This window comes from Chiloscyllium plagiosum, chromosome 35 (assembly GCF_004010195.1).
Source record: "Chiloscyllium plagiosum isolate BGI_BamShark_2017 chromosome 35, ASM401019v2, whole genome shotgun sequence".
Lineage (NCBI taxonomy): Eukaryota > Metazoa > Chordata > Chondrichthyes > Orectolobiformes > Hemiscylliidae > Chiloscyllium > Chiloscyllium plagiosum.
The window spans coordinates 29,517,628-29,529,084 of NC_057744.1; the positions used below are offsets into that span (position 1 = coordinate 29,517,628).

General features: G+C 42.5%; 1 protein-coding gene across 6 annotated transcripts in view; it reads left to right on the forward strand.

Annotated features, from left to right (window-relative positions):
* Positions 1-11,457, forward strand: part of robo3 (roundabout, axon guidance receptor, homolog 3 (Drosophila)) — a 561,002-nt gene that overhangs the window by 393,957 nt on the left and 155,588 nt on the right. For 5 of the 6 annotated variants that reach the window (XM_043676839.1, XM_043676843.1, XM_043676840.1 and 2 more), the window contains exon 7: positions 2,627-2,638. The exons of the other annotated variant lie outside the window; for it this stretch is intronic. In XM_043676839.1, coding sequence (XP_043532774.1) covers positions 2,627-2,638 — 12 coding nt within the window. The remainder of the gene's footprint in view (positions 1-2,626; positions 2,639-11,457) is intronic. 6 annotated transcript variants of the gene reach the window in all.

Sequence of the window (11,457 nt, forward strand, 5' to 3'; positions counted from 1 at the left end):
ATCGCAGGTAAAATGTTGCACTGTGTCAAAGAAGGACAAAGGGGCAAGTTTTGCCACAGGAACTCTGATCCGTGATTGAAGTTTGCTTCCGGTTCCTGGTCAGGAATGGCATTGCTAAGTCTACATTTATTCCCTGTGCCTAGTTGCCCTGAAATGGTTTGTTCACACACTTTGGGTTGTGTGCGAAGCCACTTCAAAGGATGAAATGTTAATCAGAATAGAGTCACATTAGGTCGGATTATAGGGGTTCAGGCTCTGAAAGGACACTGGTGTAACGGTTGAACTTTTAAGATAACCACTTTTGAGAAAGTCGTCACCTTTTTTGGAACATTTATTCATATCATTCACAAATTTTCACTGAATTCAATTCTCCAACTTGCTGATTTAACTCCATCAACACGACCGTACCATCCCCATTGAATGCAGCTCAGACCACAGCACTTTGGAGGTGTGCTGGTTTCAGGGATCTTAAAATAGGTGATGCACCTCAGACTGAATGACTTACCTAGCTCTAGATTGCTGAAGTAGCTGAATGTCAAGCTTGTGTAAGTTACCACATCTCTGCTCACCCAGTCATGTTGTGCTTTAGAAGAGAAGCTAATCAGCCAGGGCAAACAAACATAGAGAATGTGGGGTAAACTTAGCAGGTTTGGCAGCAGAGAGAGAAACAGCGTGTGGTATGACTCTTCTTGACAAATTAGTCAGGGTCCTTTACTGCTAATGACTGACCTGTGACCACTGTTAGAGGGTGCCCGTGGGCCCACTTCAAGCTGAGCTTTAATGCCCACCCACTGTTGAATGACTGTCATCTCCACACTACATTTGAAAGATTTGAAATCATCATACTTGTAATTGGTGGCCATTACAAGTATGATGATTTTGCCTCAATGAAAGTGTTAGAGAAACTGTGACTAAACAGCCAGGAGAAAGTGAGGATTGCAAATGCTGGAGATCAGCACCAAAAAGTCTTCAGAATGAAGAGCTTAGGCTCGAAACGTCAACTCTCCTGCTCCTTGGATGCTGCCTGACCAGCTGTGCTTTTCCAGCACCACACTTTTTGACTGTGACTGAAAGGCCATCAAGGCTTCCAAATGGATGCAGGAGGTATAGATTTCAATTCGCTTAACAGGTGAACAAGTCAGTTTATTTAATTATGGACTGTCTCCAAAAACAGAAAACCAAGGATGTTTTGTTCCCTAACAAATCCAACCTCCAGTAATTTGTGAACTCTTCAGTTGAGATGGCCTTCTCTAAAATGTTCTTGAGCAAAGATTTTTGATTTCCTTGTCTCAAAGTCCTGGTGTTCACTGTTCCAGCAAACACTCCTCAGCTGAGGAATTCAGGAAGCTGTGCATAGTTCAGTCAATCCATGCTCTTCCCCCATAATACAGCGGTTCAGAGTAAGGTTCATAGGGAGCAGCAAATGCTAAATTCAATTCTGGTGTACAAGACCTGCACTTATTGTAACTACAGACCTGGGTAAAGTCAGTCAGAAAACTTCTGAATCAATTACTAGCCTCCACTATCCATCTGGGTTAGATGGGGGACAGATAAGGTTCAGCTTTTTAGCTTTGGTTTAAAGTCCTGGAGCTCCCTCCCTTAACATCACTGTGGAGGTACCTATACCAAATGGGCTACAGCGGTTCAAGAAGGCAGCTCACCACCACCTTCTGAAGGGAAGTTAGAGATGGACAATAAACGCTGGTCCAGCCAGCAATGTCCACAATCCAAATGAAGAAGAACCCTTTAAGATCTGGCACCACTGACTGTCTGAGCTCATGCTTGGAACCAGTGAAACCAAACCCCAGCAAAAAGAATGACTTCCTGCAAGAAGGGGACAAAATGATACCAACAAATCTAAATCAAGAAGCATCCTTTCTTCCAAATGGGTGTGGGTCAACAGAGGTCAAACACCATCTCATATCTACAGTTTCCTGTTTCATTTCACGCACACCATCTGGGAATGATGGCAATTTTAAAATCATTTCTCCACACTTGTGATGTTATAAAAGCATAAATTTGCTAGATTATTATTTTAAGCGGCGAGTTATGAATAGAATGTGTCACAGGCAGCAATGAGGTTGTGATAAATGTCTTCGTGCAATGAGGCCGACTCAATTACTCATGAACGTGGAGACACAAGTGAATTAAACGCAGTCTGATTTGAGGAGATATTCATCACATCTCACTGCTGCCCTGACACATCCTTTCTGTATTTGTAAAAGAAAATGATGACACATTTTAAAGCACTGGGAATGTGGCAGTGAGTAGTTGAAAAGTGATGGCAATTAAATCCTAACGATTACTTTGCATTTTGCTTCATGCTCAATACATGGGTCAAGTGATTTGATGCAGCATTTTCAGTTATTGCACTTAAGTGATCTGCTGGTAAATGTGTAAAAAGTCCTGGAAGCAGTAATTTGAGTGGATTTATTTGGAATGAACTGACGTGCTAACTATTCACTTGCTATGGCAAATCACTTGTCCCTTATCAATAGCTAAATTTAACGTTTCTTGCTGTTCTCCATGTTTAAACCAACATTAATGCTGTTCATTTGTGTATGAGTTCATTCATGAATTTTCCTTAACATCTCATGTATGCTTTTTATTTTTTTCTTTGTTTCAGTTGGTCCATTCAGTAAGTATCCATTTCACCTCATTTACTTACTGGTGCATGTTGGGTTAGGTGGAGGTGAAGATTGAATGGCTTTAATCAGAGGCATGTCCTAATCTTTAGACTGAACCTTCATCCCATAAAAGAGCAATTGTGGGTGAAGGGTCCATGCACCAGGTCTTTAATACACAGAATGTCAAGGTCCAATTCTCTGGACGATATTTCATTTTCTCATAATCTCATCCATGTACTGGGACTGAGCAATGATTCCTGTCACCTCGAAACAACCATTAATTCATCGTGTCACTTGTTGATGTCATGGTGTCTGCTGCTGTGCTCCAAAGTGCATGGAAGGCTGGAGATGTTAACATTGGTGCCTTTCTAGTTAAAATTAATTATAAAAAAAATGCTTACAATGAAAGATTGAATGTGAAATAAATTTCCAAACAATTAATGCACCTCGGCCAGCAAGAAGGCTTGTGACATCATCATCTGTGGATAGAAACTTGCATAAGAGCTCTCAGATAATGGTTAATATAGGACTGAGCAACACAACATTAAAATTTGACTTTAACATTTGGATTATTAACATTAATAATTTGGATAGTGAAGTACTATCAAGAGCTAGTTTGACTGAAAGTGCTACTGTGTGTTGTGTAGAAACAGTTGATATCCCAAGCAGTATTCTTCTAGATGATATATTTGAAGAAGAACATTGATTCCATAGGGTTTACAATGGACCTGTGGCTATTATTCTATGACCCTAGTTTTCTAGTTTGGGATGTTGCAGAATTTTGGGCTGCCAAATGTAGACTGATAGGGCAGGATTCAGCTCAAATGTTGTATCCTCCCAACAGCTCCTTGTGGTCAAACACCATTTGGCATGCACTTTTTAATTACAGACATGAAGAATAGACCTTCAGTGAGGGACTGCAGCACTCTAGTGGCTAGGGAATTATAGCACAGTCAGTACCTTCAGATGAGAGAAAATTGAGAGGGGGAGGAAAATGAGGAATGGGTCACTCCAGTCCTGCCAAAAAGACCAGTTGGGGTATTTCATCACCAGATTATTAGTTTGCATTGAATAATGCTCAAAACTCTTTTAAAACACAGATGTCTTATTGCTGCTACAGAGAGAGCGCATTCCCGAAAGGTAATGTCAACCAAGCACGCACAGAACATTTATCGGGATGGTCCCTCTTGGAATCAGTCTGGGATGGATGCAAAACAAACTGACACATTATCAGTCTAGCATCTAAACTCAGGAAGGAAACACACTGCACTGGGGAAAAGGGGATTAAACATTTCAAGTTCGAAAACCACGTACAGAGGATTCAAGTAAAGAAAAGATCCTGGCGCATGAAACAGTTTGTTTGATAGGAAGAAATATGATGGTGAAAAGATCAAGGGTACAGTAGATAAAAGCTTGCAAATGCTGGAAATCTGAAACAAAATGATAAATGACATAGGTACACACTGGTGCTGTCAAGAATATGTAAAGAAGGAGACAGTCTTAACGTTTGAGTATAACTCTTTGACAGAAGTCATTCTTTATCTTCACAGATCATGACAGACATTCTGTTTTTTTCAGCACTTTCTATCTTTGTTTCAAAATCATGGCTGTTAATCTAGCAATATATCTTCTTACAATCAATATTAGATTTCCAGCAACATCATCTGACCACATTTGACCTGCCAGAGCAGTGTCAATGCAGTGTGTTCAAAGCATCCAGTTAATACCTTTGACTTTAATCAGGCTTTATGGTACAGTGTCAAATTCTCAACTTGGTACAGCAGAGTCCAATCCCAATCACATCACACTCTAGGACTGAAGAATGAGCGATGGAGTTAGGTTGGGTGAGCTGTTCTGGGAAAGAGTGAATTTTATTTGAGGATGGGAAGTTTTTAAACAGTATCATTAAAGCGTGCTTTCTGATGACATGACTGAAGAGCAATGGTGAGGGATGGATCTAAAAATAAACTAACATCTTGATGAAGGACTCTTTAATCCCTACATTTATCCAAACAAAGAGTTGGAGGAGAGAAGCTTACCTGAAAACTATTCTCATTCTATTTTTTAATCTTGAAGTGTTCTACCAGGAAATGGAGAAGAACATTGTTCAAATCATTTTATTGTATTTGAATTATATTTGGGGTGGCACAGTAGCTCAGTGGTTAGCACTGCTGCCTCACAGCGCCAGGGAGCCAGGATCAATTCGCGCCTCAAGCAACTGTGTGGAGTTTGCACGTTCTCCCCTTGTCTGCGTGGGTTTCCTCCGACAATCCAAAAATGTGCAGGTCAGGTGAATTGGCCATGCTAAATTGCCGGGTAGGGGAATGGGTCTGGGTGGGTTACTCTTCGGAGAGTCGGTGTGGACTTGTTGGGCCAAAGGGCCTATTTCCATACTGGAGGTAATCTAATCTAATATAATATAGTTCTAGTGATAATCAGCTGTGTTTGATGGGAATATTGAGGAAACATTTACAATGTCTTTGCCCGATTTACGAAGGTAGCATGTATTGATATTAAGAGTACGTCCAACAATTTTCATAGGTATGCATCATTTATATCTAAGTTTGTTTTCAAAGAAGACTGAGGTACACATCAGAAGTGACAGTATATCTCCAAATTCAAGTTTGAATCTGCAGCCATCAAATATGGAAAATTGCTCATTTAGGATCAAATCATAAATTTTTAAAACATAAAACTAAGACATAATGTTAAACTTTTATATGTTTTAGATTGCACCTCAAGGAGGTCTTGCAATGCAGGAAAATAACATGGATGATTATCAGATCAGCCATGACCATATGAATGGTGGAGCAGATTCAATGGGCTGAATGTCCTACCTTTGCTTGCACATTTTACTCCAAACCATGAGGATGCTTTGCCTCAGATGTCATGCTTTAGACATGTAGAAAAGAGGAGCAGACGAAGGCCATTTGGCCCTTTGAGCCTGTGACATCATTCAATATGATCATGACAGATCATTCAACTCAGTAACCTGTTCCTACTTTCACCCCATACCTTTTGATCTTTTTAGCCCTATGAGCTATATCTAACTCCTTCTTTAAAAAGTTCAATGTTTTGAACTCAACCATTTTCTGCAGCTGAGAATTCCACAGGCTCATCGCATTCTGGGTGAAGACATTTCTCCTAATCTCAATCCTAAATAGTCTATTCCATACTTAGACTGTGGCATCTGGTTCTGGACTCCCTGGTCATTGGAAACATCCTTGCTGCATCTACGCTATTAGAATTTTACAGGGCTCTGAGATCTCCTCTCACCAATATTCTAAACTCCAGTGAACATAGTACTAACCGATCCAGTCTCTCTTCATAAGTCAGTCCTGCCAGGAATCAGTCTGGCCTCCAGTGACTTTAACTACAGACAAAATTAGAGCAGCCCAGGGCACCAAGCAGTGAGTGAGACACAGGAAATGTATGGATGGTTGAACTGCTCGTCCCCTAGGCTGTGTCCTTCAAGTTCAAATCAGATGCATAACTACAACGTCCATGGAACAGAAAAAAAACGAAGAAACGACTGAAAGGAAAAATCAGATTAAATAGCTTTAGTGGTAAACAGTGCAATCGTGACCTTTCAAAGCTCACTTCACTGCTCAAGGTCTGAGAGAGTATTTATCGTCAAAAGATTCAATCTGATCTGACAGCACTCTCTGAATTCAAAGGGCACGCCTCCTTGTGTTACCTAATTTCCTGTGCACCACATTCTAATCTCCCTTATCTTACTGTAACCATCTTCACCCAGAAATTGGAAGTTTTCTTTTGACCTACGTGGAGGCAGTTCTTGTTCGATTATTTTCAGGTATCTTTTGAAGTGGCGAAAGACAAACTGAAATATTGATAACAAGTGACTGAAACCTCCTATGCTGACTACTCATTTGCATTTAATCAGATTGGGGCAGGTTCTTCTCACATCATTTCAATGTGTGAGAGGCAAGCTAGGTAATATTGATGTCATTAGCCCAGGCCCCAGCCCTTCTTTGCAAAATAGCATGTTTTAAACATTTTTACTGCTCTGTTTTATAAATATTTTCTAATCAACCTGTTTAGAGATGTTATTACAAACCTCTGGAGTAGTGGAATTTGAATCCAGGCCTTCTGGTCTAGAGGTAGGGATGTTTCACTTCCACACAGAAACCCTACTTACATATAAAACAGAGGATTTAGCTGATATCATGGGAAAGCCTCCCAGGTTCATAACATTAAAGAACACATGTCACTTCCTGACATTGACCTCCTCTTACGTAGACAATCACCAGTAAAAGTAAAGTCGCCAATGTTCAAGAGGACTGTAGGGTTGCTCTCCCGGAGAAAGAGACAACAGCTGGTGCGTTCAATCTGATGATCAACGTGACTTAAGCAGAGGACGAGTTTGAGAAGACAAGACCTTCATGCTGACCTTAGCCGAGCACCAATTGCCAGTGCCCTTTAAATTAGATTCCCTAGAGTGTGGGAACAGGCCCTTCAGCCCAACAAGTCCACACTGACCCTTTGAAGACTAATCCACCCAGACCCATTTCCATCTGACTAATTAACCTCACACCATGTGCAATTTAGCATGGGCAATGCACCTGACCTGCACATCTTTGGACTGTGGGAGGAAACCAGAGCACCTGGATGATAGGGGGAGAATGTGCAAACTCCACACAGACAGTCACCTGAGGCTGGAATTGAACGTGGGACCCTGGTGCTGTGAGGCAGCAGTGCTAACTGCTGAGCCACCTTGCCACCCCATTGTAACACTGGCCAGAACTATCAAGTTCAGAACTTAGTCTCCCAGCCAACATAAGTGAGGGACACGTGCTGCTGGAATTTTTGAACACCCTTCTAAAGTGAGCCTCAGGACCTTCAAAACATGTGTGCCACCTGATTTATTGTGCGTGTATTAAAATATTTGTATCACAGTGAGTGGTGGTTTGTTATAAATGCAGGAAGTTCCATTTAGAAAGATGACGGGATCAACTTGAAACTTACAGAATGTTGAATGGCCTGGACAGAGTGGATGTTGGGAAGATGTTTCCATTGGTAGGAGAGACGAGGTGCCAAGGGCACAGCCTTAGACTAAAAGGAAGACCTTTTAGAACAGAGATAAGGAGAAACTTCTTCAGCCAGAGAGTGGGGAATCTATGGAATTTATTGCCACAGAAGGCTGTGGAGGCCAGATCATTGAGTATATTTAAGACTGAGATAGATTCTTGAGTATCAAGGGGATCAAGAGTTAGGGGGAGAAAGTGGAAGAATGGGAATGAGAAACCTACCAGCCATAATTGAATGGTGGGGCAGACACAGTGAGCTGAGTGACCCAATTTCTGCTCCTATGTCTTATGGTATTTTCAGACAGCACCAGTGAGAATCACAAGATTATAAGAAGACAGATTGATTTGTGTTTTTTGGACAAAAATTGCTGGCTTCTCCTTGGCTGAGGTTTGAATATCTGTTCAAATGTTGTTCTGTGGTGCCACCATTGTATCTGGTTTGACCCATGCTTTTTTTAAAGCTGCATCATGGTCATTATTCATTTCCTGACAGATACAAAGGCTCCACGTGAAAGAGAAGCCAAACTGAGATCTGGGACTTATCAAATTCTGCTGTTCCCTTCTTTGAGACATTAGTCCCACTGGAAAGTCAATATGAGGAAATGCTTCAATTTTCTGTGATTTCCAATAGCCACTCAATCAGTTGGAGATGTCAAACTTGATTTCTACATACTTTACACAACAGCATCAAGAGCTTGCTAATAACAAACGACATGGTGGCTCGGGGTTAGTGTTGCTACCTCAAGGTGTAAGGGATCTGGGTTTGATTCCACCCTTGGTAACTGTCTGTGTGGAGTTTGCGCATTCTCCCAGTGTCTGCGTCGCTTTCCTCTGGGTGCCTCGACTTCCTCCTACAGTCCAACGATTCTTCATCAGAGTTATCTAGACAACGCTAGCTTGCTTTCTCTCCGTGGATGCTGCTAGCACTTTTTTGTTTTCAGTGCGGATTCCAGCATCTGCAGTAATTTGCTCCTCCGCTATCTGGCCAGATTGCAACTCATGAGACAGACAGTATGGCAAGGAATGGAGGGGCAGAAACAAGAGATGCATGCTAGTAATTAGAACGGATTATGGGTTGAGGGGGAACTGGGATCCTAAAAGCATGCTTAGGTACAAGAATAACCAGTCTCTTTAATGGTTTCAGCCCTACCTCTCTCAGGCTAAAGCCTCAGTCATGGCCACTCCCACTCCAATAATGGGAAGCATCACAATGGCAGGTTGAGCACAATCGATGTGTTCGTTCCCTATGGCCAGCCAAGTTATCTTTGGTTATAGAAGCATAGATAAAAGGAGTGAGAGTAAGCTATTAGGCCCTTTGAGCCTGCTCCACCATTCAATACAATCACACCTTGTTACAGCATTGATCCTTTTAGTCCTAATTACTAGATCCTTCTTGAAAATCATCGATGTTTTGGCCTCATTACTTTGTGGAAGAGAACCTCATAGGCTCAATACTCTCAGGCTGAAGGAATTTTTTTTCATCTCAGTACTAAATGGCTGACTCCATATCCTTAGTTCTGTGATCCCTGGTCTTCCTGGTCATTGGGGCATCCTTCCTGCCTCTACCCTGCCTAGTCCTGTTGGAATTGTACAGACTTACAAGAGATCCCCCTTCATTCTTCTAAACTCCAGTGAATATAGCCTTAATGGACCTAATCTCTCTCCATACATCAATCCTGCAATCCGAGGAATCGGTGCGATAAACCTTTGCACTCTCTCCAAAGCCAGAACATCCTTTGTCAGATACGGTGATCAAAGCTGCATACAATACTTCATGTGTGGTCTCACCCAAGGCACTATATGATTGTAGCAGGACATGCCCAAGCCCCACTCAGCCCAGACTATAGGTAGGATGCTGCACACAAACAGTTAAACTAGCCCCTGCCTCTTGCGGGAATCTGTAGTGTCCCAGTTGTCCTCCTTTAGTTAGTCTTAAATTTTGTGTGTTTTTTTAATTCAGTCATGGGATGAGGGTGTCACTGGCTGGGCTAGCATTTGATGCCCATCCCTAATTGCCCAGATGGCAGTTAAGAGTCAACTGCATTGCTATGGGTCTGGAGTCATATGTAGGCCAGAGCAGCTGAGAATGGTAATTTCCTTTCCTAAAGAACGTTAGTGAACTGGATAGATTTTTAACGGCAATCAACAAGAGCTTCATGGGCATCATTAGACTCTCAAGTCCAGATTGTTATTGAATTCAAATTCCACCACAGTGGGAGTCGAACCCCATTCCCCACCCCATTACCTGGATCTCTGGATTAACAGTCCAGCGCTAGGACCAGCAGGCCCCTGCCTCCCTATGAAGACCCATCAATAATCCTTGAAGTGCATTGGCTACCCTGACCCCTCCTCAAAGATGTCCTGGGTGTAGGTCAAAGTGGGGAACTGGCACACCAATTGATGGAGCTATTGTTAGACCCCTGTTAGTAACTAAAACTCAAAGCAATATGTATTCAAGATGCTGGTGCAGTGACTGCTCAGGAAATAGTCTAATGAAATGGGCTGCAAATGAATTCAGGAAATGCTGAAAAAGCTAGAGTAGCAAAATAGTTGCTTTAGGAATGTTGCAAACTCCTCTCCTTATTCAGGTGGATGAAGTTGCTTTGGGAGAATGAAAAAAAATCATTACAGATGCACGAAGGAAAGGTTGTAATTTGTGCAGTGTACATCTGTGTGTTATAAGCTTCAAAGGACTTCACATCCTGCTGCCATCCCCTAAGCATCAAACCTGACCCTAATGTTGCAGGTTGAGTGGTTTGACTGCTGTTGTACATCTTAAACACAACTAGATCTTTCAGATTAAAAACTGGATTCATGGAGATTTCAATCTCTCAGGATGTGGCCATGTAATCAGGCCGGCCTCAGCACAGCAAAGGGGCAGTCAATCCAGGAGCGTAATAGCTTTCAAAGCAACAAGCCTCTCCGAAAAGCAATGCAATTAGAAATAATATGCCAATGTATCCTTCCTATTATCCACCAGATACAGAGCAAGGCGAGGCTGGCTTCCGTCTGTGTTGATATTCTTGTTTTTGGACTGCAGCTGATGCGGCTAATGCTGCCCTTGGCACTAGCTAAGGACTGACTCTTACCCCTGGTCATTCAGAGCCACTGCACACCACGCAGCAAACAAAGCCACAATCATCTCGAGGGTTCCCAAATCATGTTTCTTGTTGACAGATATAATCAGAATGGACTCCCATCTGTCTACTACCATCCTTCAGATAATTAGCCTGCCTGTACAATGTCCTCAGGTACTAATTTAGGTATCGGACCGAAAGTAACACCGGGATGTTAATTGTACTTTGTAACCACACACACAGCAATTCAATACCATTATACAGAGTGGGATTTGTTCTGTGTAGCGGGAGAAGCATTCTTGAATGCCCAAAGGATTCTGATTGGACGAGGGACAATCTTCAAATCCATAGCTTCATTAACCCAAAGCCTCAGCTGATCAGCATCTAACACCTGACCCAGCTACATATCCACTCTCCCAGTTGCTGCTTCTCCGCTCCCACACAGACAACCTTATTGTTTGCTGCACACTTCAAGTGACTATGGGTGGAACAATTTCGATTGAGGAGAAAGTGAGGTCTGCAGCTGCTGGAGATCAGAGCTGGACCACTCCCTCCGTGACTCCCTCGTCAGATCCACACCCCCCACCAACCCAACCTCCACTCCCGGCACCTTCCTCTGCAACCGCAGGAGGTGCAAAACTTGCGCCCACACCTCCCCCCTCACCTCCCTCCAAGGCCCCAAAGGAAACTTCCATATCCGCCACA